Source organism: Amblyomma mixtum, chromosome 4 (assembly GCF_055824585.1).
Source record: "Amblyomma mixtum isolate Tamu chromosome 4, ASM5582458v1, whole genome shotgun sequence".
Classification (NCBI taxonomy): Eukaryota; Metazoa; Arthropoda; class Arachnida; order Ixodida; family Ixodidae; genus Amblyomma; species Amblyomma mixtum.
The window spans coordinates 105,027,089-105,052,377 of record NC_143015.1 but is presented as its reverse complement, the minus strand read 5'-3'; the positions used below and the strand labels follow the sequence as shown (position 1 = coordinate 105,052,377).

At 49.3% G+C, this 25,289-nt stretch overlaps 2 protein-coding genes across 17 annotated transcripts in view; one reads left to right on the top strand and one right to left on the bottom strand.

Annotated features, from left to right (window-relative positions):
• Nucleotides 1-2,529: 2,529 nt before the first annotated feature.
• On the bottom strand, nt 2,530-4,654 carry LOC149347688 (uncharacterized). Its single transcript, XM_089585646.1, has one exon. The coding sequence runs from the start codon at nt 4,652-4,654 to the stop codon at nt 2,633-2,635; it is 2,022 nt and encodes a 673-aa protein (XP_089441772.1). The 3' UTR covers nt 2,530-2,632.
• A 549-nt stretch (nt 4,655-5,203) lies between these two features.
• LOC149347687 (uncharacterized) overlaps nt 5,204-25,289 on the top strand; it is a 99,276-nt gene continuing 79,190 nt past the window's right edge. For all 16 annotated transcript variants that reach the window (XM_089587293.1, XM_089587301.1, XM_089587304.1 and 13 more), the window contains exons 1-6: nt 5,204-5,346; nt 12,349-12,496; nt 15,982-16,070; nt 17,567-17,715; nt 18,810-18,930; nt 23,841-23,917. The gene's annotated coding sequence lies outside the window, so the exon portion shown is untranslated. The remainder of the gene's footprint in view (nt 5,347-12,348; nt 12,497-15,981; nt 16,071-17,566; nt 17,716-18,809; nt 18,931-23,840; nt 23,918-25,289) is intronic.

The window sequence follows — 25,289 nt, the reverse complement described above, 5'->3', positions numbered from 1 at the left end:
CCGCACAGTACACGGGCAACTAGAATTTCTCCTCCAAAGAAATTTAACCGCCGCGGCCGCTCACCCAGTGATCATGCGGCCTATTGCTGCAGTGCCGCGTGTCTGGCACAACGTTGTCAGCGCTAATGCATCCACCCCAAATCTTTCGTAGGCGACCTCGAGGGGAACGAACCTGTACCCCAAGATTATTCAGCGATTATAAATTATTACAAGGGCTGCAGAAAGCGGTATCCACCACCGGACAACTCCCTTAGCAGAAAGGACTCTGTCGCGTGGAGGCAGCTACAGACGGGCTCCTACCCGAACCTACACGTACTCAACAAAATGTATCGAACGCAATACAATGACAAATGCCCTTGGTGCCAAGAACCCCCCACGCTGTACCACATAACGTGGGCATGCCAGAGAATAAGCGTGGTACCAGTGATAACAAACCCGAGTGCGGAACAATGGGAGGGAGTGCTCTCCAGCGATCGCCGGGTCGACCAAGAAGGTCTGATTCGGCGAGCAAAACTGGCAGCAGCATCCAGCGGAGCCCTGGACTAAGGGCAACCGACCTTTGAGCAAGATGGACGAATCCATCTCAAAACCGCCGAATACAACCGAATCTAGAGCTAATAAAGTTTTCACTCACTCACTCACTCTCACCACCACCATACCTCAAAACGCGATTGAGGCGTTCAGTTACCCAGGAAGTCATCCGCACCTTCTTTCCTCAAAATCATAGGAGTCCATTATAGAATGTTGACAACGCCACCGCCAATTAACACAATGAACGCCGAAGGCCTATAGCGTCAGTGCCGTGTTTCTGCCACAACGTCGTCAATGCCAACGCATGCAGCCTACCTCTCACTTCCGACAGGTAGCTTAAAGCGCGACAGGTGTTCAGTGTCCCAGAATTTTTCATTGATTGTAAAACATTTTATTCGCCGGAAAGAGCTTGGAAAGAGGTCGCGTTAAGTGGTCGAGAGTACGCAGCCCTCGACGACTTTGTCAGCCCACTCCACCGCCAAAACTTCCGTTCAGGGGTTAGAGCTAGCCAGCACCGTCTCCCACCTCTCGAGAGAAGGAGCAGTAACTAGATCACCCGGAGGTGGCTCTATTTTGCAGTTCCACAGGATGTGATCATGGGTGGCTCGTTGGCCACAGTGTTTACAATTTGGGTTGTAAAGGTCTGGATAATGTGTGCGAGGAGTGATGGGGTTCGTATCGATCTCGTCTATACACGACGCCACGTAACCTCTTGTTCTTTAGTCAGGCTTTTGTCCGGAGGGGGGAAAATTCTCCTCTCTAGCTTAAAATGATTGGTGAGATCATGATATGTGATCATGGAGTCCTTCGTGAAATTCAGGGAGCCAGACTCATCCACTGCCCGGTCGACGATACCTTGGGCTTTATTGTGGGCTGCCTCGTTCCCTGGATTCCCCGAATGGGCTGGGACCTATGTCAATTCGGAATAATTTGGTGAGAAGTGTCCCAGAGGGCAGTTATGCGCCTTTGCTTTCGAAACTCCCGCTGTTCGTCTGTTTTGGCGCAGATCCGGAGCAGTCTCGCTTTCCGGGCTGGAGTTGGACCCCTCCGCCAACCCGGGAGCGTCTGCTTGCCTTCAGAGATATTATCCACTACTGAGATACCCGGCGCGTTTATGCACCGCCGGCTCCCTCTATAACCCTAACCTAGGCCTCCCACTGGCGCCGACTCCAAACCCGTACTGCTCCCTACCCTATTCTTCTTCATGCCCGCTACCCCGATCAGTTCATAACCTCCTGTCAGCTCTGCGGGAAACCGGGAGACTTTATTCATATCTTTCTCACATGCCCTACCTTCCCACACCCTCCATCCCCAACCACGGCGGAGTCATACTGGGAGAGACTTCTGGCCAGCTCCGCTGCTGCTGACCAGCGCCGGATAATTACCGGCGCCTTGAAGCGGATAGCCCTCCAAGGACTGCGCTTTGCCCTTGAAGGGCAACCTCCTTACGGTTGCCTCGTGCCACGTAAGGGGAGGCCATGTTTCCACCACCACAGGAGCGGCTGAAGGTCGCTCAAGGTAAAAGCGGCGTGGTCGGCGAAACTCGCGGAAGATGCCGTAGTTGAGCTTTCCCTTTGAAACGCTAACCCTGCTCGCTGCGCATGTGCACATAGTCGAACACCTCAGTGGCTGAGTGGTTATGGAGCTCGGCTGCTGACCCGAAAGACGCGGGTTGGAACCCGGGCCGCGGTGGTCGAACATCGACAGAGGCGAAATTCTAGAGGCCCGTCTACTGTGCGTTGTCAGTGCACGTTAAAGAACCCCAGGGGGTCGAAATTTCCGGAGTCCTGCACTACGGCCTCCCTCATAGCATGAGTTGCTTAGGGACGTTAAATGCCATAAACCATAAACAAGCACATAGCCACTCTAACCAGGCGCCAACGCTCGCGCCAAGCTTCAAAAAACACAAAAGGAGAAAAAATGCGCCGAGAAGGAGCAAGCACATTGTAGAATGTTCTCGAAAGTGTGACCACGTGGTACCTTGCGGACGCGGCATGGTGGTGGTAAAAACGTTTATTTCCTCTGAAAAGAGGGAGTTACATGGAGGTTGCTCTGGAGTCAGGCTTAGTGCCCTTCCCCTCACAAACACTAGGTGGAGTCCCTAGTACGGGACCCCAGTGGCTTCCGCTGCCGCCATAGCTCGTTCGACCATCGCCTTTTGGGCTTTCAGGTCGCAACAGGCGAGTAGGGTCGCCTCCCAGTCCTCTCGGGTGGGGTTTGGGTTTGGAGTAAAAGCAGGGATGGAGGGGCACGCCCACACCATGTGGTAGAGGTCCGAGGACCTCTCCCCACAGTGCGGGCACTCCCCGGAGAAGGCAGGGTCAAAGTGCTTTAGCGAGGCCGGGCACATCATGGTGTTCGTGACAAGGCGGAGGAACAGGCGTTCTTCCGCTATCGTTAATCCTTTACACGGGTGGGGGTACAGTTTATGTCTGTCTTGGTATAACTGCGTTATTTCCCTGAAAGTGTAGGTCGGCGTGGCTTCCGCTACTTCTTCAGAGGAGGCGGGGGACGAGGTTGCCCGGTTAGAGAGCGCGCGGGCGGCTGCATCTGCTGCCTCGTTTCCTCCTAGCCCCGAGTGGGCCGGAGCCCAGACTATGAAGCGGTGGGATGGACCTCCTACGTACGAGCTGTTTTGCAGTAGCCGGTAGGCCAGGTACGGGACCCAGCCCTGTTGGACGTTCCGACACGCCCCTCGCGAGTCGGTTATGATTGTCTTGGAATCGGAGTGTGTTGCCGCTAATGCGATGGCGACTTCCTCTGCTTGAGTTACGTTTCGGGCTTTGAAGGTGAGCCCGTTCACCGTTTTGGACTCGTGGATCACCGCCGCCGTGTACCACCCGCTTTGGTGCGGGCCGGATGCGTCCACGTAGTATACCCCGGGTTTCCTTCCGTAGTGGTGAGCTAAGGCCTCTGCCCTGGCCCTGCGTCTACCCTCGTGGTCGTCCCTGGACATCTTAATTGGGAGTGGTCTTACGTGCAGGGCGTAACGCCACTCCTGAGGGAGTCTTACTCTCTCCTCGGTTAGAGTCGTGTGTTCTATGTGCAGACGGGCTAAAAGGCGGCGTCCCGACGGCGTCTGCGATAATCGCGTGTATTGACCTGTGAGGTGGGCTTCTTTAAGTTCATCGAAGGAGTTCGTCATACCCAGACCTTGGAGTCTCAGGTTAGATGTGGTTATCGGGAGGTCGAGGGCCTTCTTCGCCATTTTGCGTATTATCACCTCGATGATGTTCTGGTCGTGTTTGTTGAGGCGGAGATAGGGGGTCGAGTACAGGATTCTGCTTGTTACAAAGGCATTGGCCAGCCGCAAGGCGTCTTTGCTTCGCAATCCCCCTTTCTTGTTCGAGACTCTGCGGACCATTCGGCCCACCTGATCTCCCACCTTCTTTAGTTTGTCGAGCGTGGTCGTCGCCAGCCTACGCTGGTGGATGAAAAGACCCAGGACTCTAATTTCTCTTCTTTCGGGTATCGGTTCCGATCCAAGTCTCAATTCTATCTTGTTTGTGCATTTTTTGTTGGGGCGAATGTGCACGAATTCGGATTTTTGAGGGGAGCAATGAAGGCCACATCTTTTCGCGTACTCGTTCACCGCGGTGGCCGCCTCCTGCAGGCTGGCCTCCATTTCTCCGAGAGAGCCCTGCGTGGTCCAAATGGAGATGTCGTCTGCGTACAGCGCGTGCTGCACACCCGGGACTTTCTCCAGGTGGACCGGCAGGTTCTTCATTGCCAAGTTGAAAAGCAGGGGGGATAGCACCGCTCCCTGTGGCGTCCCTCTCGTGCCTAATAGAAAGGGGCCGTGTTCCGCGTTCTGGATCCTCACGTAGGCCTGTCTGTCCGTGAGGAAGCGTTTTATGTACTCGAAAGCGTTCTTGCCGCATCCCGTCTCTGATAGGTGTGTGAGGATCGCCTCGTGTGTCATATTATCGAAGGCTCCCTTCAGATCTAGGGCCAGCACTATCTTATCCCCGTTCGGATGTTCGATCGGGTTTAGTACCTCCCTGCTGAGCTGCAGCAGGATGTCCTGAGCCGATTTATTTGGTCTGAAGCCGTACATCGAGTCGGCGAAAACTCGCTTGTTTTCTAGGTACTCAGATAGTCTATCTCTGACCATAGCTGCCATCAGTTTGCCCACGCACGAGGTGAGAGAAATAGGTCTGAGGTTATCCGTATCTATGGCCTTGCCCGCCTTGGGGATGAAAGTTATCAGCGCCGTCTTCCACTCCGTGGGAAGTGGAGCTGCGCCCATCCAAACCGAATTAAAGTGTTCTAGGAGGGATTCGTATGCGCGGTCCGGCAGATTGGCTAGGAGTTTTACCGAGATCCCGTCTCTTCCTGGCGCGGTCCCGCGTTTCATCCTCGATAGAGCGGCCTTGAGTTCGTATATTTTGAAAGGTTCGTCCAGCTCAGCATTTTGGGCTCCACTGTATATGTAAGCTTCTCCTCTTGGATCTTGGGTCGTGCTCAGGTACTGGTCCCGAAGCTTCAGTGCGAGCTGGGCCGTATTTCCTTGAAATGCATGTACCGCTCTCTGCAGGTGCTTCTGCGTCTCGGTGCGCGTCTGGTTTGGATCTATGAGCGCCCGGAAGAGGCGCCACGTGTTTTTGCTAGACATCTGCCTAGCGGCCGCGTTGCACCCTCCACAACCTCCAAACCCGTGCAGACGGCGACGTGTCCAGCAGTCGAAGAGTGGCGTTTGACCAGGGCGGACGCCTTCAAGCTTGCTGGGTGCAGGCGTCCTGCCTAGCGTTGATGGTGGAGCTGATTTGGGTCTTCAGCACCTGTCCTGCTGCTTCGCAGTCATCGCTGTACCGTGTGAGCAAATTTTTGCTGTGTTTTCACTCCCTACTGAAAACTTGTGTGTCGTGTGGAGAAATAGCGTGGCATAAGAATAAGTCGCACTGTGTTGGGGTTATTAGTTGTTTATACCGAATTTAATTCTGGAGTTGAATTTGCGAACTATATTAGGCCAAACGTTAATACAGTTGCTTTTTTTTCACATAAACCCACCTTTTATTCCTAACTGTTTCTCCGGGACGCGTATCTTGAGTTGGTCTTTGTTCAGTCAAAGAACTCAGCCGATTTCAATACCGGCGATCGAATTTCCGTGTGAAAGTGAAATTCTAGAGGCCCGTGTGCTGTGCGATGTCAGTGCAGGGTAAAGAACACCAGGTGGACGCAATTTCCGGAGCACTTCATTGCGGTGTTCGTCATAGCCTGTGTCGCTTCGGCACGTTAAACCCCCATAAATCAAATCAAACCTTTCTTAAGAACGTAATTCCCCAATAAAAGGCCTCGATCCTCCCTATATAAATAGCTCATTCATTCATAATGTGGATCGGCATTTCTATTCAGTTGGCGTTCCAAAACGCGTTTCCACGATTCGGGTCCGAAAAATTCAGGGGGCACTTTGACTGTCTAAAGTGGGTAGAGGCGGAAGCGTTTTCCGCACCACCTTCGCTGTTTCTGTGGCACTGGTGGCGTCACATATATTTGAGTACTAATTACTAAGTGATGGCAAATCACTAATTAATTGTTAATTACTGATTAATGCCTGAATACTAATTAACTGATAATTAATGACGCTTAAGCTTCGCCTTTAGGAGTGGAACGCGACAGCGCGTTGTAGCGCTGCCAGGGAGTCCACGGAACGCCACCATCGGCGATCCTTGCCCTTTGAACGCAACGCTTTTTGAGGAAAGGAAATGGCGCAGTATCTCGGTGGACACCTGAACCGCACCGTAGAGAAAGGGAGGTGGGAGTGAAAGAAGATAGATAAAGAGGAGCCGTAATGAAGAAAATGAAAATTGTATTTGAGGAAAGGAAATTACGCAGTAACTGTCTCACATATCTCGGTGGACACCCGTCAAAATTGAGGGGGGGGGGGGGGCACTTTTTTGACCTAAAGTGTGGTCAGTGATGTGTGGTTAAGATGTTATGCTTCGCCCCTAAGATTGGAACGCGACAGCGTCTTGCAACGCTGCCAAGGAGTCCATAGAACGCCATCGCCCATTCGGTTGTACGCCTCACTCGTCGGTAAATTGGTTTTTGAGGAAAGGGAATGTATCTGTCTCTCATATCTCGGTGGACACCTAAACCTCGCCGGAAGGGAAGGGAGGATGATGGCAGTATGTGAAGACACCGTATTCACTAGACGCGCCTTTGTTCATTCCAAACCATCGAGCTGGCATGGCGGAGTGTCCTGGGTGACGACCCCAGTAAAGTACTTAGGCGTTCCACTGGACGGTTATCGCGATAGCGATTCGTACTGGAAAGCACAGACGCAAGCCACGCGTGAAAAGGTGGAAAGGTGGAAAGGGCGACACCTTTCAATTTTTGCAAGGGCCACAGTGTGCAATCTGTTTTTTATGTCTAGGCTGTGGTACGTGATGCAAGTGTTGCAATGTGCAAGGATGAACGTACAGAGACTGCACCGGATCTTTGCCGTTTTTGTGTGGGCTGCGGACTGGGAACGCTGTAGCCGGACCAATTTGTTTAGGCGGGTGAAGGATGGCGGCCTGAGTCTGGGACACTTATTTCTGCGGCAGATTGTAAGCAGATTTTGTTTTGTGCGCGATGTAAGCGATCCGTTTTTGCGCACTGTGTGCCAATTAAGGCTCGGAAATGCACTGCCGGACTTTGTTGTCACAACCGAAAGGTTCTCGGGACGTATTTTTGGTTACTTTAGAGAGGTTGTCGTGAGTGTTCGATTGCTGTCTGTTCGATTTTCGTATGAATATTTATCTTCTGTTAGCAGGAAGAAGTTGTATAAAGATTTGTGCGATGTAGTTCTTCCACAACCTATGTACAGGGCCTTATACAATGGAGGCCAGGGACGCGACGTACTTAAGCGTGTGAAGGCGATGCAGGTGCCACCAAGTGCAAAAACTTTTTTCTTTAAATTACATACCGGAACACTACCAGTGAAGGAATTCTTGGAAAGGAAGCAGTTATTTCTACCTTGGGGATCACATTGTTTAATTTGTAAACAACCAGAAACAATAGACCACGTTTTTTTGCACTGTTGGGAGGGGGTATACTTTTGGGACATTTTGCAACGGACTTTAAAAAAGGAATTTCCGCTCGACGCTCATGGTATACGGTACTTGCCTGTAGAGAGTGAGGATGGGACACCATTCGACCTCATTATGCTAATGGGCCTCCATTGTATTTGGCGCTCCAGAATGGCAGGATATCATTGCGATCCTGATGCACGGCCAGCACGGATCTATTTTCGGGAGTGCATGCATAAGTATATTGAAGTTCAGAAACTTGCTCCTGAAGCTCCCGAGTGGCTCGAAAGAGTCGAGCCTTTGGTGACGCTTAAGGAGTTTTAATATGATGAAGCCACGCACCCCCGGGCGGATAGTGTTGTTTATTATTGCTCATTGCGCTCTGTAAGTGTATTTGTGTACTGCGGTTCTTGCCGAAGTCAGGCAATAAATAAAAAAAAAAAGCTGGCATGGCGGAGTGGATAGCGTGCTCGTCTCTCACGCCAAAGACCGGGGTTCGATTCCTGAGCTCGACCAATTTCTTAATCGCTTTTATTTATTTATATGGCCTGACTAGTAAAGCTAATTAGGCTAATTGGGTAATTAAGCAATTAACTAAGCTCAGTCCCACTTACTTGGAGCATCACTATACGATCCCTTCAATTGGTTGTATGGTTACTAGCCAAAGTGCAATTGGCCCCGTTTGAAATTCGCGCACTGTGACGTCACGACCGTTTCCACCAATTGAAAAGCGTGACATTTTCTGACGACAACTGCTGCTTACAACGATGAGACATTAAAGGCTTCCGCCTTAAAATACAGTACGGGTTTTGTTCATAAGCGGTTTTGCGTGGCTCGGTAGACTAATTGCTTCTGCAGGATGCCCGCTTTTTTCTTTCTGTCTGCTGTTCTTTAGTGAAAAGACTAGTTAGTAGCATCCTATTCCGCAAAATCAGACGGGCATGCGTCAGGAAAGAAAAGGGGCATAACGCCTTCTTGCGTCCGTGGAGACCTTAATCGCCTTTGAGGTATTACATGGCGGTAGTGACAGAAGTGTGAGCGGCATGCGTTCACGTTGACGACGTTCGTTGGTTGGCCTCAAATGGCACATTTCCACAACGAAGGAGTGGCCAAGACACGGCACCTCTTTCTTCTTTCGCTGCCATCTTCCTACCTTTTACGGTGCGGTTCAGGTGGCCCATCAAGAAGAGACCATTACTGCGCCATTTCTTTTCCTCAAAACCGTTTTCAACTTTTCATACGCAATAGCCGCCAGCGTTCCTTGACGTTTCACGTTGGCTTTTGCCATTGGCATTCCTTGGCGTTTGCCATTCGCGTTACTTGGCCTTTGCCGTTGGCGTTCCTTGGCGTATGCCGTTCCATGGTGTTGGCCGTTGGTCTTGGCGGTTGGTGTTGACAACGTTGTGGACTGATTTTGAGGAAGATAAAGGCCCATAACTAGTTTTCGCATCGAAATTTTGACACAGTCGTTCGTCATACACCGGTGTCGGTGGTGTCATATGGTTTCTGATTACATACGGTTGGGTTATGGTTTGTGGCGGTTTAATGTCCCAAAGTGAGTTGGCTACGAGGGCGCCGTAAGGGCTCCGGGAATTTCGACCACCCGGAGTTTTTTAACGTGCACTGACTTCGCACAGTACACAGGCCTCTAGAATGATTTCGCTTCCATCGAAATTCGACGGACGCGGCCGGGATCGAATACGAATCTTTCGGGGCAGCAGCCGAGCGCCATAACCCCGGAGCGGCCGCGGCAGATCTCATTATTTATGCCTTACGTCTCTCAGTCACGTTGAAAGATGGTTCGCAGCTCGCGCGCTGAGAAATTCAACGAAGACGCGCTTCCGAACGCTGATTCCACAAACGCTGAATCCGCGAAGGTCTGAGTGAAACATGCACACTTGAATATCTGTCGCGAACTATCTTCCTATCTTCTTAGTCACGTTGCAACTATATTCCAATCTTCTTAGTCCCTTTGTAAGATACTTCACGGCAGGTATTCGAGTGTGCAGTGCTTCACATATACCTTCGTGGATTCACCGTTAGTGGTATCACCGTTCCGAAGCGCGTCTCCGTTGCATTTCTCAGTGCGCAAGCTGCGTCGAGGTCTAGCGCTCACGATGAGGGCTTTCAGCTTCGCTGCACATAAGCAGTATAAAGTGCACTATGAATTCTTGCTTGCGCTGCTTCATTACGTATTCGTTCTTGCGCGACGCGCTCCTTGCTGACACGTTGTATTCACTGTTTGGTTTCCAGTCGCACGTAGTGCTGTATCATTGCATCCTTGTTCGGTACTGCTGCGTTCTTTGATGTTAATTTTCGCTCAAACTGACGCGCCCAATGGGAGGGGATAGTGCTGGCACGCTGTGGTGGCTAATCTGTTTTTTTTTTGTTTTACATATTGTTTCAATGCGCCTTTGTTAATACCTCCTGAATTCCTCGTCTTGCTGATCCATTATTCGCTCTTCTGTTGTGTTAACGATGGGAGGTGGAAGTGCTGGCATGTTTTATTCGCTTTCTTAATTGAATGCGCTTTTGTTTAACTTTATGATCTCCTCCTTTTTCGTCTTTGTCAGTGCGCGTTAAAGATCCCCAGGCGGTAGAAGTTATTCAGGAGCCCTTAACTTCGGCACCTCTTTCTTTCACTCCCACCTTCGTCCATTCCCTCACGGCGCGGTTGAGGTGCCCACCAGGGAGTGTTACCACGCCTTTCGTTTCCTGATAACCAATCATTATCCTCCGCCATGCATTGCTTGCTGGCACATCATTGTCGTCTTTAATGTAGGCGCTGTTGCTTTGCGGCTTCCATTAGTGCGAAAGCACTTCTCGCCACACACCCCGGGTTTCAGCGGTGTCTGCCAAAAACCTCTGCGAAGCAAGTGTAATTGGCTCACTGGGTCAGTGGACATCTCAGTCACGCTGTGCGTAGGCGGTGGCATCCACCTACTATTTCAGGCAGTTTCACCGCCTTTCCTTCTCTCAAAACCACCAGAAGCTTGTTTAGACTGCAGATTTTTAGGAAAGGAAGGGCGCATAACTGGCTCCCTTTTTTTATGGACACCTCAATCGCGCTTTCGTGTGTGTGGCAGGGGTGTCCACCTGCAAAAAGAAAGCTCCTTTCATGCGATACTTCATGCTTAGCAATGCTAAACTCCAGGCTGGTTTTGTAGCGTGAGCTATATTGGCCACAGTCTCGCTGTTTCGTGTGCTCCCTCCGTCGAACATACTGCGCGTGCGCGAGGAGTAAGTGACGTCACTGCGCACAGCTGGCGCGCCTTGCCACGCGCGTTTGCGGTCGCCTCGCCGCGCGCGCTCACCGCTCCCGCTGCTGCCGCCGGCGCAGAGCCACGTGACGTCACTGCTCACGCTACGCATATCCTGGCATAGCAGAGCTCAGCCACTGCCAACTTTTTTTTTAGTTGCACGCGCTATTTTATTACATCTTTGTTGAGATCTTCTGCCTTCATTCTTTTCCAGCGTTTTCGGTTGGGTGCTCTTTTACTATCACGAGGTAGGGTCTATGAACAGGGAAGGAGAGCGATTTTGACGAAGAAGGAACGTACGAGGTCGGGGTAACTATTGGAATGATATGGGGGAAGTGAAGAAAAAGAAAATTCGGCTGTAACAATGAAGACGCTGAAGGTAGAAATGGGTTGACTTGTGGTTAAGAACAGCAAACACACGGCGGTAGAAAACAGGTGTTGCAGTAGTATATATATATGTATAATCAGAGGAGAGATATGAAGATTTAATAATTTATGGTGGCCTCTTAAGGTCCCTATATGCTGTCAATGCGAAAGCACCTTTTCACATAAAGTCCTTTTCCCTAAATGTCTTTGCCCTACAGGTGTTTGGCCTAAAGGTTTTTGTCCTTAAGGCTATTGCCCCAAAGACATTCATCCTAAAGTACTTTGCTCGTAAGACTGACTCTAAAGGCCTTCTACCTAGAGGTGTTTCCCATAAAAGCCTTCAAGCTAAAGACCTTTACTATTGTTACATTTAATAATGGCCCTGACCATTTTTAGTCATGTCCTTTATCGTTCCAAAACTACTGCTATCACTATCCCTCACTGCTGTCTCTTCCAATGTCTTCTTCGTTGCCTATGATGATCATTTTTACCTTATGCTATACTGCTGTGATGTGATGACGTGGTGGGGTTAAGGGGCGCCACTTTATGACGGACATCTGGTTTTGCAGCTGATAAGCTGATAGTAATGTTCAGAATAAATTAGACAGTCGGTAGTGATCCATGCCTGTCAATTCTTGGCTGATGCCCCAGTGGGATCATACGCCATCTTTACTAATAACAACAACAACAGAAGAGGTGACGTGGACAAGGGCAGAGCATTCCAGCTGCCAACGGGGTTTTATGTCGTCTGCATACAGAGACATGCACTATACGCACCTTCACTCGCACTGTCAGACTAACGGAGACTACAAAAGAAAACGTTACGGGGAATGGCTCCCTTTTCACCCTAGCTTAGTCCTAGGAGAAAATACACTTGTTGACATTTTTTTTTACACTTTATGACCATCCACTTATTGCAGTCATGTGATCTTGAACCTGAATTCCTTCCGAAATGACGCATTATGAGAGGTGTGCTTTAATGCTTTCAAACTTTTCAGTGGACAGAAGGATGCAGTGCGTTGGAAACTGTGCAGCAATATTAGCATTACGCATAGATTTTGACTGGGCATTTTGCAAATGTTCACTAGACTTGGAGACCATGTACAATTTATATGCAGGAGAGCAAACTGTTCCGAATGTAGGTTCTCAACTGGTTTCATTTTGCGCCGCTGTTCTAGGAGTGCGTGAAGGGGCGCCTCTTCCTCAGCTGTGACGAACACAGCCAGCAGGGGCCCTGGCATCACACTACGAAAGCGCAGAGCCAACGCCATGTCCGGGTGGGCATGCCTTTTACGTCCCTCCTTTGACAAAGAAAAGGCTAAAATGGTGAGTACCGTAATATCTCCTGGTAAATGCCGCTGCGGTGGCTCCGTGGTTGTGCTACTCGGCTTCTGATCCAAGATACGCGGGGTTCGACTCCAACCGCGATGGTCGCATTCTGACGGAGGCGAAATGTTTGAAGCTTGCGCATACTATGCACGCCAGTACACGTTTAAGAACTCCAAGTGGTCGAGATTATCCGGAACCGTCCACTACGTGAACCCTCATAGCTCGACCCTTTGGGACAACGGAAACCACGAAACCTTCTCCATCACTTGGTAACTACAGCATGCGAGTCCCTTTGGGACAACAGAACCCACGAAACCTTTTCCATAACTTGGTAACTACAGCATGCCGCGGAGAAGCTTCTTTCTAAACTTCTAGGTGGTTTGCTTTACTTGAAGAAAAACCTGCTATGCTTAGCCGATATAGCGTAAGTTTCGAAACTAGCCGAGAACAAGCGTAAAGATACGAGCACCCACCCTGCTACCCTGGCAGGCAGCAGTTAATGGTTGTTCGCCAGAGTTTGCTTATCCAATGAACGGTACGGCGTATTGCAGCAGTGCCGCGTGTTTGCAACAGCGCTGTCAGCGCTCGCAGCCCGATGCGTCTGTACGGGCAGTGGGCAAGTATATGTGCCCGGCATGGCCACAATGGAAACACAGTGGGCGGTTATCGGGAGTCCTCCACTGGTCGCATTTTCTAGTTCCGTTGCTTCGCTCGTAAGGTGGTCGGGCGGGAGCTAGAGGTCGTCGTTCTTGTAGAGCTGGTGCCCGTCGAAGAGGGCTTAAGGGGTCTCGTCGGGGCGCAGGACTGCGTAGTGCGGCGGCGTAGTTGATGGCTTCAACTTCCGTTGGTGTCGTCTGTGGCGGGAGCCAGGTGCAGGCTGAACCTCTTCGCAGATGATGTCCGTGAGCGACGCCACCTGAGGGTGCTGCGTCTGCTGCGGTGGGGATGGCAGCAGCCGACGCAGTTCTTCGCGAACAATTTCGCGTATCAAATCTCGCAGGTTATCCCCGCTTGCAGGGGTATCTCCTGGGGGGCTTGCCGTCAGCACTTAAAGTGGTCGGTTGTAGTGACGGGACCGCGCGTCAAGGGTCTTTTCGATTGATGGAGCTTCAGCTACAAACTCGGCGACGGTTGTTGGAGGATCCCGGATCAGGCCGGCGAAGAGTTGCTCCTTCACGCCACGCATAAGGAAGGAGGGCATCTTTTCCTCAATCATGTCGGGGTTGGCGCGGCTTAAAAGTCGTTTCATATCTTCCACATGCGCAGTCACGGTCTCGTTTGGGAGTTGAATTCTTGATTGCAGGAGGACCTCCGCTCTTTACTTACGTACTACGCTAGTGAACGTACCCAGTAGCTGCTTCTTGAAGGTAGCCCAGGTCGTAAGGGAAGATTCGTGGTTTTCAAACCACGTTCTGGCAGGGCCGTCCAACGCAAAATAAACGTTTCGAAGCTTAGCGCTGTCGTCCCAGGAGTTAAGCGCTGCCACACGGTCGTACATGTCTAGCCAGTCCTCTACATCTTCGTGGGGTTCTCCACGGAAAGTCGGTGGCTCACGGGGATGGCGAACCACGACGGGCGTTGGCTGTGCACCAGGTTCCATCGTGAGGGTCATAACTGGATAGCAGGTCGGCACCTCCACCAGATGTCATGTAGTGGGGACTGAACTCCGGCGAACAAAGTGCTGGAGCAGATCGCGTGAAGTGATTATGGTGTCCTTCCTGACCAAGGCGGGCATGTTGGGGGCGGTGTGATAAGCTGCTCGGAAAGTGAGCCCTCGAGCTAGCTCATGTGCTCCCTCATTACCCTTCAGACCCATGTGGGCTGGAGCCCATATCAGTAGGATCAGGTGTTTAGGAGGATTTGATATGAGTACGCGAAACGCTTCGACTGAAATACGGCCATGAGTAAAATTAAGAATGGCGCGCTGTGAGTCACTTATGACTACTCTAGCTTTAGAAGTGGAGAGCGCGAGAGCAATAGCTACTTCCTCCGCTGTAGTGATATGTGAAGTGCGTACGGAGCAGGAGGCATGAAGAGTCATGTTCTCATCTGTGGAAACCGCTGCTGCAGCAGTCCGATTAGGATGGTCTGCCGCGTCTGTGTAAAGCACGTCAAGTCGGCCAGCATATCGCTGCTGGAGTGACGCGGCCCGAGCTTCTCTGCGATCTTGATGATGAGTTGGATGCATGTTGCGGGGGAGAGGGAGAGTCTTGACGTTGGCCCTGATGGCAGGTGGGAGATTGACCACCGAGGATGGCGGACGGAAGGGAGCGATGCGAAGTCGTTCGAGGATAGAGCGGCCTGCGGAAGTTAGGCAGAGGCGTTCGCGCTGGGCCAGGAGGGCCGCCTCAATGAGCTCGTCAACAGTGTTGGAGACACCAAGGGCGAGGAGCTTGTCGTTGGGAGTAGAGAGAGGAAGACCAAGGGCTGTTTTGACGCCGCTGCGGATAAGGCAATCCAGGCGGTGCTTCTCCGTGAGCGTGAGACGTAAATATGGAGCAGTGTAAGCAATACGACTTACTACAAATGCTTGAAAGAGACGAAGGAGATTCGCCTCCTTCATGCCCGTCCGCTTCGTCTTTCTCGCCAACTCTATCCAGGTCCGCACCAAGAACTTACAAAGACAGAGGCCGTCACATGGCGCCAACTCCAGACGGACACTTTCCCCAATCCCAAAAGATTCCATAATATATTTCCTGAACGGTATATGCCGATGTGTAAACACTGCAATATCCCAGCAGACCTCCTTCATATGGTCTGGACTTCTCCACGACAACACATGCCAACACCCACACAACATACCTGGGAGGCTCGTCTACGCAGCTCTACCCTAGACGACCAACGAACGCTCATCGGTCACGCTCTAGAGGCTGCCAGATTCCAAGGAGTCTTGGCCGACCCCTAGATCTGGGCCTTCGGCCCCTTGACTGTTTTAATAAATGTTTACCAACCAACCAACAACTCCGGTGAACAGGACCACAGCGAGAATGTCTTCGAAGCGAAACTCTTTATTCGGGCTGACTTGCGCCCGCAAAGAACTGAATCAATCGGCGGCGGCGTAGCAACAAGCGTGCTCGGCGGTCGTCGAACAGAATGCCCGCCGCTGTCGGCCGTGCTCTTTTTAAAGCTGATAGCGCACATTCGAGATAAAGCTTGGGAAGTTACTAGAACATTCTGGCACAATGTAGAATCGGCTCCGCCTGGATGCGATCATCCGAGATAATTCTAGGCGCGTCTTGCGTCACAAACGAAGCGATAAAGCGGCGTGCCGGCAGCCTTGAAGCATGAACAAATAAATACAACAAACAAACGCTACAAACATTCGCGGAATATACCGATATGAAATAGGAAAGGCTCTGATTTAAGCGCAGTGATCTGCTTCATTACTCAACAATGCTAATTCGTATAGGTTAAGAAGGTTTTCACCATAACTTACATTCGTGTTTAAACGTACCCGTTTGCATATTGTTGCTTTCCTATAGCGACAGGGTTCCCCTACACGTGGTACCTCGCTGCTAATGACGGAGTGGCAGGATTCAAGAACTTGAGCGCACCAACCAGAACCAGAAAGGTAACTTTGCAGCTATTTTACTGCCACTTATTCGCATTAATAAATTTCAACGCGAAAATATTCAGCTCCGGGGGCGTTGGGCGCAAGGGTAGCGCATCTGTTCATCGGTGCACAACCAAGCGGTATATCAGGCAATCTGGTTTTGTGTCGTCATGGTGGTAAACACTTCATGTATGCACAAAATTGACACAGAAAAAAAATAATAATCGGAGCTACATTCAGTTTCACTTTAAAATTGTAAATGTTTATCTTATCTAATGCTCAGCCTAAATCGATAACTCACCAATGTCTTCCCTAACATGTAATTGGCTCAATATTGAGAGCGTATTGGCACATACCGGTCGTACAACGGACTACAGTAAAACCATCCATTTGCATTATTAGTGTTTGTTTTGTTTATGGGGTTTAACGTCCCAAAGCGACTGAGGCTATGAGAGACGCCGTAGTGAAGGGCTCCGGAAATTTCGACCACCTGGGGTTCTTTAACGTGCACTGACATCGCACAGTACACGGGCCTCTGGAATTTCTCCTCCAATGAAATTCCAGCCGCCGCGGCCGGGATCGAACCCGCGTCTTTCGGGTCAGCAGCCGAGCACCATAGCCACTGAGCCACCGCGGCGGCTGCATTATTAGTGGCTGATTACATGTGCTACTTGGGATGCTCCTAATTTCAGAATAACCTTCGTCGATTTGCCGCTTCAGCATATTAAGAAGCTGGGTTCGCTAACGGGTCTATTTTTTACGACGCACTGTATTCGCTCAAGAAGAATTCAAAAAAATTGTGGCGTCGCTGCTTAAAGCGAAAGGAGCGATAAACTTCCTCGCACCGATCGCAAAATTGATGGTACTTAAAGGGCAATTGCATATGTTAGAAATCGATGAGCTTAAATGTGTCGAATGTATGAAACTTGCAGGTAAAGCAAACGAAGTCCTTTTGGCTAGTGTTTCAAATGGTGACGTTATAGAATGTTAAAATTGCGATCGTCACGCTTCGCCGCCGCGCATAGTGGCAATGGGGGGCGCATGATGACATCACTGAAAGTAGTGGTACATTTCCAACGCATAAACACTTAGTTTCGAAGGAAAAAAACCAAACGTCACCGAAGGCAAAGCCCGCCGAGAGTTCTTCGGCAGCATCAAACAAGGCACAGCGGGGTGTGCCTGATGGCAGAGATAGGTGGAAATCTTACCTTCCGTGACGTCACATCGAACTTACGCACACTCCTCCGGAGCACTGAGGAGAAGCCTAAACAAAATTCAATCCTCGATTACACCACTATTTTAAATGCTACCGCAAAAATCTTAGCGTGCTTTACCTACTGGCTGCATGCATTTGAATCTTTCAATTTCGCGCAATTCTCCAGTTGTACAGTTGCCTTTTAAGGTGAAATAAGGACTGGAGGCTTTGATTTTTTTTTTGTCTTTGGGTAAACATGAATTACGCGTCACAAATTATTGGGACCCGTTCCTAACTGTATTTCTCCTGTTATGTGCAGTGGAAGAGGACGCAGTTTCTTCGTTGTCATGGAGACATCCCCCAGATGCATCATGCGTCATGTCCCTGCGTGTTCGTCTCGGGTCTCGCGTGGAGTGAAATCGAAGGCGGAAGCAACATGCCACGTGGGACCGTGCTCGAAGCAGCTTAGTACGAAGAACATTTCCTGGTTGACATGCTGCGGCCACGCCTAAAGAAAATACTGAATACAGCCTATGTTAAGGGTCTGGCAATCTGGTGGTCAGTAGACCATGCATAAGCCGTTCTATCATTTCTGGTTGATGAGTAGACTTGTTGTATGCAGAGTAATTTTTGTTTTCACATTTTCTTTGTTGTTGTTTTTTTTTCGCTTTCCTCCGAAGCTGTGCTGAGGTTTACGTACTGATTTGAGAGCCGTCAGCATAGACCATGCTTTAAATTTCTGTTTATGCGTCGCTCGAAAGGATTTGTTTGCATTATATAGAGACTTTACATTTCAAAAGTGTAGATGGCTTATAGCTGTGGTGAGGTTTACGTAGTGATTTGAGAGCCGTCAGTGTAGACCCAATGCTTTAAATATCAGTTTATGCGTCGCTCAAAAGGATTGTTTGCAGTATATAGAGAGTTTACAAATGAAAAGCATAGATGGTCTATAATAGTGTTTATTCTCTTCAATTTCTTCATGTGAGGTAAAGTGCCTCCAGGAGAGGTAATGTATATTTAAGGCGAGTATTTTAAGATTTGTTCTAGAATGGCTGTTTTTCTTTTGGATGAACACTGCTTTGATTTGATTGGAGTGCGCTGAGTTCGTGCAATGAATCTAGCGAAGGCCATAAAACCGCTACCTGCAAGGCCGTATGCAAACGCTCTGTAGAATCATACGAGAGACCGTTAGTACGCCCATGTCGGAAAGATTGTCCGCGTCGGCGTTGGCTACCGTTTCAAGCCTCGAAGCCTGAGGATGAAGAGTTTCCGTTTTTGTTCAGTTTTTCCTTATGTAAAATTATTGTTTGAGTATTTGAAAACAACCACCTTAAATAAGTTTAAAGTTGCTGCCATAAAAATCAAAGCAAAAGTAACACTATCAGTGCATGCATAAATTTAGTATAAGGGCTTTCTCGTACTGCAATGACAAAGCCCTCAGCAACATAAATCAAAGGCTGAAAATTTACTGGAGTTGCTTTTTAAACAGCTGAAAAGCAAGTGCGGTTCGATCCGCGTCTTACCGTCACTCGTAATTTTTTTTTTTGACCCGCAACTTTCAGGTAGGATTTACCCCATGTAGGAGAGCCAAAGCCCCACTTCTACGTGTGAGATACCTGCGTAGCTCATGGACGACCACCTTCGGAAGCTGTCCATCTCATCATTCGTTCCACTACAGTCCCGGTAAGTATAAGTGAACAGTGGTTGGGATTTCAGTTCTAGCGTTTTGACACCGCAATTATTTTGTTCACCTCACAACTTGCCGAAAATGTTCATAGCGCGAACACCATAGCATCGATGCTCAGCGTTGGATGACCAACATGAAAATGAAGGGTTTTATTGCGAAAGCAATACTACGCCAGGTCTAACCACTCGTCGCGTGGTCCAGGGCTCGTGGATCCCCTGCTCCTCGAAGAGCCGCCCCCGCACCTAACAGATGGTGTGATGTCAGCCTCTCCATTGCTATGCTATGCGTGACGTCAGCTTTTTTGGTGTCACTTATTAAAGTGGCGTACAAAATGCAATGTAAGTGATGCACATAGATGGGCATCTGCAATCATTGCGTCTCCCACGTTCTGCTCTGGCGGCGCGGTTGCCTCTCACCCGATTTTGTTGCGAAAGCAAGAGTGGATCCCAGCTCGGCTCGTCGCATATGCTCGTGGCGGAGTGGCTACCAAAGGACCTTGAGTCGCCGTTGCTCAGCAACGGCTTCAGAGGGTGCTCAGGAAGAGCAACACGGGTCGCTCATTCTCTTCGGTTGGCTGTGATAGACACAGCCACCTGCCAGTGCAGTGGTGCATCCTGTAAGCGCTGCTCCACTGTGATGGCAGTGGTATGAGGACTCGCCGCCATCTATGAATGTTAGGGAATGAGCAATTCTGCATTTATTGACATTAACCCACTGCAGCTATCACGTCATAACCTTAAGGCGAAGCTTGAGTGTCCTCTCCAACTGAACAATGAACACCAGCTTTCGCACATGTACTCAGTTTAAATACAAATAAATTAACAAATGAGATTAAGAAGCAGGAGGTGTCTATAGCATGCTACTGTGCCTCAAAAACAAATTTTATAGTGTAACATGTGAGGAATGAAGAAAACTTCAAATCTTTATAGAAAAAAATTGGCTGTTGTTGTCGAATTGCAAAGTCAGTCTTCCGTGGCTCCTAGCTGGGCATTCCTTCTTCATTTTCGTCCCTGGACATGCATTCACTCTCCCTCCTCTCCTCCTCTCCACTCCCCAACTGGGTTTCGCCGCCGCCGGCAGTTGCTCCGCACCACGTGACCAACCACCTGACCAGCCACTGCACCGCCACGGTGGCTACGGCGCTGCCACGCTGCTTCTCGAAATGCTAGCATAATATAGACCAGAATCCAGAGCCGCTCCTGGGTGCGGCCATTTTCCGCCGACTGGTGCGCCGCGGTGCGGGCGTTTCTTTGGTGACTGCGGGGCTGCGGCAGCCCCGCGGGCGCGCCTGCATATAGCCGCGTTTCGGGCGCTAAAAAAACATTGCCGAGCATACTTCCGCAGCGTGGCTGTGTTGCAGGAAGTATTCACGTTATCAAAGGGAGCACATTGATGCGTTTTAATGACATTTAGTTTGACATTCACGTGAATTGTGCTGACGCTTAGAACGCGCTCGTGCTTATATCGCTACCGTCTTGGTGCTCCACTGCAAAAAAAACAAACAAACTTTTTGTTCAATATCAAGTATTAGGTGAGCGGCTAGCATGCAGTTCCAATTCCCATGCACTCTTAATCCTTCGGCCATAAAGTACCACCCACAAACAGGGCTTTCTTGTCGCATGTGTGGTGGGCCAGTTTATCAACAAATTACCGCTGTGAGCTTAACTGAGTCGCAGCGCCAACAAAAAACAAAATTTGTCATGGTTTATGCAACCTGGTGCATAAAAACGTACTTTTGCTCAAATTATGAAACCTTGAATAGGTATTCGCAACAAATCCAGCTTTCACGAATTTTGAGGTCCGAAGTCGCGTTCATTTTATTCGGTAGCTCTCGCCGCGTGTGACAGCGTTGCGTAGGCGTTTGGCTAAGTGTGAATGAATGTATTAAAACCACGCATATTTTCCTATGATTAAGGTAGATAGCAAAAGCAGAAAGACACTACGGTAAACCCTTTATCACCCCCACTTGATCCCGATGACATGCGCGCGGAAAGAGCAACTGAAATCGGTAGCGGTCGTGCTTACAATCCTGTGCATGAAATGTGTTTAATGGGAACTAGAGCAAGCTCAGCGCAAGGAGGTGATCGAAAACGCACTTCGTCGGGACAGCCTTCAGTCTGCAGCTCGCCTATCCAGTTACTACACCACTGAATCAAATCAATAAATCCACATTCCTGTGCATAAAATTATCATAGATGATAGCGCACGTAAAAGACGGCAACAAACGACACGCCAGCGCAGAAATCTACTTACAAGTGCTGGTTTCCAGTCCGTACGCTACCTGGCCGACTACTCCGCAGGAAAAATCCTTGCTGTTTGCAATACTTTTCCAAAATTTCCCTGAGCAGCGCCGCCGCACCAGCAGCTCGGTGGAGCAGCGTCGCCGCTGCGGTGCCAGCGTTTAGAATCCTGAGCCAGCAGAATATCATCATTGAAAAACGTAGCGCGAAAAACGAGACACAGAAAAGGTGAAGACAGGACACGAGCGCTAATTATCAATGTCACTATCATCATGGTGGGCACAAACAACGAGAGAGACGCGCACTGCCCCGCCGCACTTACATCCGAATGAACGGAAAAAAACTCGGAGATGTCAAGTTAATTACTAGCTGCGCGCAAGATAACCGTAGTACTGTCTGGTAGGGGGAAAGTGTGAGTAGTGACGCACAGCACACACCCTCATACGTTATGATGAAGCACTACAACGACAGAAGCGAACACGCAAACATGCATTCTACGCGCGGTGCCGGCGCGACCCGCAGTCCATCGGTCCGCGCGCGCCGATAGATGGCGACTGGTGTCGAGAGTGGGGGCGCGCCAGCAGCCTGCGTGTGAGGGTAAAAGAATCACACTAGCTGCGTGCTCTGACGTCACTCCGCGCATGCGCACAACTGACGAGCCGGGCGGCGTCTCCTCCACCGTCAGCGTAGCCGCGAGGCTTGACGCGCGCATGCGCTCAGCTGGCGATGCAGTGGTGCCCTGGCTCAGCGCGCAGCCACACTGACCTCCCGAAGCTGCTGGCATATAGTGTAGCTACGCTACAAAAGAAACAACACTTGAACGATAGTCCTAAAGAGGAAAATGCGACAGCAACTATATTGCCTGATATGAAGTCTACAATGAGTGTCTAATACTCTATTTGGGAGTTTCCCGCCAAAACTCAGCTTTGAACAGGATTCATTGCCCTGGAAAGTTATGCATAGGTCACCCCCTTCCAGAATGTTTCAGTACCTTCCACATGATTACCTGTGGGATTGTATTGATCCCACCCACTAATCAACCTCAATCCACCTTTATCCATTCTCTAGTCTGGATATGTTTTTAGGGCTCCTTAGGAATTCTCAACGGAGGGCAGGGAAAGCAGCATCCAAATTTTGGGGGTCCTCAAATTTTCTACGAGGTTGCCACCTGCAACCATGGGCATGTTGTCTTGTGACCTCTCAATCCAATCAGCCCGCTGTCACCTGCCACGGTGGGCAGGTTGTGATAACGTCGCAAGGTCACGTGACTTCACTCAACCATGAGAAAATATTGTGATAGAGAAGCCGGAATCTTCTGTGAGGACACCTGAATGCGTTCGCATTAAAAACATCAAAGAGCTATAAAGATTTTCTACTGAGCTGTGCATGCGAAGCAAAGGTAGCAATACCATATTCGGTGGGCTACTAGCCGCATGAAGCTGCACATTCAGCCCACGATGCGCAGTGTTCTCTATAACAATACGAGTTCGTCACTGAAATGTTTTTGCGCAGTTAATTTTGCCCATGTGAGTCTATCAGCTCTGACACAGCTCTCCAAAGCTATAAGTGCTTGTGTTTGCCAGTCGTGCTTCTAGAGGCATGTTAATTAACATTGTCCGATTTTTCCATATGCCATAATACCGTAATTTATAGAAACCTGCCCTCCAGGAAATCATCGAGCAAGTTTTTTTAAATTAAGCTGCCTTAAAATCGGATGTTTTATTAGCCTAGAACTGACCTTTTCCTTGTGTGTAGTTCGAGACATGAAACTACTTGCCTGTCAGACTTGTGTAATAGATTTCACTGTGCATCTGTTGATACTTGTGTGCCTGTTAGCGGTCTGTAGCTGGTACTCCTAGTGAAGCTGCTGTTTCGATCTAAAAAACCATCGCAATAGAATCCTGTACAGCGAGCTTTCTGCTATGCAGACCTCATTGTAGTACATGTGTGTATGGCTCGGAGGCCATTTTTTTCCCGATGTGCACTCAGGCGAGCTTGTTTTCTGACAGCAAGGCTTTTTATGTATGTGTTTGAAAAAATTGAGTTATAACAAACTAAATGATTGTTCGATGGTATAGGTAACTAACTACTTTTAGTATGCATACCAGATGTGCGAACGCCTGTTATGTGCATTTTAACGCATTTTCTCAGTAAAATCGTCGTGTACATCACGATATACAGCTTGTAGTCCGAGGAGAGTTTCTGGTGTCGGCGGAAGGAATAATACAGTGGTTTTATCCAAAATATAATTATTAATATTTTCGCCCCGCTGCTCCTTGGTTGAGGCAAACCTCACGTCTAGCCAACCGGTAGTGGTGGAGGAACAAAATAGGCGAGAAAGAATTCTTGTACCTTCTCTGGACTGCATTGCGTATGCCATCCACCATTCTATAGCCCATTCACAAATAATAAGCAAGGTCCACTGTGGCATATAAAATATGCAGAAAATTAGAGGCTTGTTCTCCGTACTCACCTAACAGGCAATTAGAAACGTACAATTATTGTAAAGGATCAGTTCGGTTTATAACATTAAGCGCTGTGGCTAAGCATAGCAGGCAATCAAGAAACCTAAAATTCCATCTATGGTGAAGTTGGGTTCAAAATACAGCTTGCGCATTGTTACCCCGTGGTACATGCTCCTCAGGATATCTTCATCATTATTTCAGGAGGACGAAGAAACTAGGGAAAGGACCCTGGAGGAAGCAGTGATTCAGACACGGGTCTTGTACTTCCACACACCATGGTAAGTCCCCCTCAATGCTGTTTTAAGACAATGCATCGAATTTTTAAGTTGCAGGCGCAGACAAAAGATGATAGAGTTGGACAACACCAGCTCATTGTGCGTTTGGGCCACATAAAAAATTCCATTCTACTCCCCTGGTTCCGACGTCAGAACTTCCGAGTTTAGTTTTGAAAGACCACTTTTTCCAGAAGTGCCAAAGCTGTCTTCTCCACCTTGGCCAGTTGCACAGCCGTTTTCCTTCTCAGCGAACAGTTCCTTCGGAACGGCGGCGAGCCCAACGTGCTTGTCAAGATTTGGTTTCTCGAAACTTTTTATGTTATTATGTTACGAAGTTGTGTTGCTTTGTTCATGCTCACAGCAGCTGAGCACGCATGTCCCACTTGTAAAGCGGAGCTTTTCATTAGTGCTCCTTTTTTCGACCATAGACCCGTTCTTCGAAACCATCCGAGAGCTTCTGAAAAATGAACCAGGCTTTATGATTATTTGATTAGTTTCTTTGCAGACAATCCGCCGACAAAACACATCGCTTTTTTCTGTTCGTGTCTGCCAGTTCAGTCTTCCTTTGGTACGCTATACCGCTAGCCTCAAAGAAAAAATTAGTGCAAATTAAACATTTTGGCTCGGCTATTTACAGAGTCCATTTGTAAGCGACCAACAGTATTTGTAACTGATGTGTCCTACGGCCCCCTTCGGAAAAGGTAGTGGCAGTTATAGCAGTGGTAGAGGACGGATGAGGCATGAAATCTGCAGTGCTAGCCATGTATATCGGACGTTGAGTGCTTCCACGGCATGCAGGGTCCCGTACGTTGCACAGGTCCTTTTGTGCATGAGCACGACCGCAGAACAAGAGCAGGTTCGTATTCAGTACTCCCCTCGTTCGCGTGATCAGCCGCGCTTTGTGTAATATCCGCAGTCCAGCAGTTGTTCCTCGGTCGCTATTACGGTGGTCTTTATTTGACACCACTCCTCACAGTGCCCGATATATTAGTTGGTGGCTATACCGACGGTGTGCTTCACAAGTTAACTATCGTAACCGGTTCCGCCAAACGCAAAGCGCCTCCACGTTCGAAATGAGAAAAGGGTTTTAAGTCGGCGACGCATGTCTCCGATATTAGCATTAAGTGCTATCCAGGAAAAGCACTGTGGGGTTGTCATACCTCTCTGTGTCACTATACGCGATTCCGGACAACCTGGTCAGTCGACACGTGACGTTGTACATGGGAAGTGTGACAGCAAAGTCAAATTGTGACAAGTATGACAGAAAGTTTGACAAAGAGCCAAATTTGGTTCTAATGCTTCACAACGTTGGCGAGAGCTCTAAAAGAAACCATCGCAGGGAGACACGGAATTTTGAACACCTGACGAATGGTTG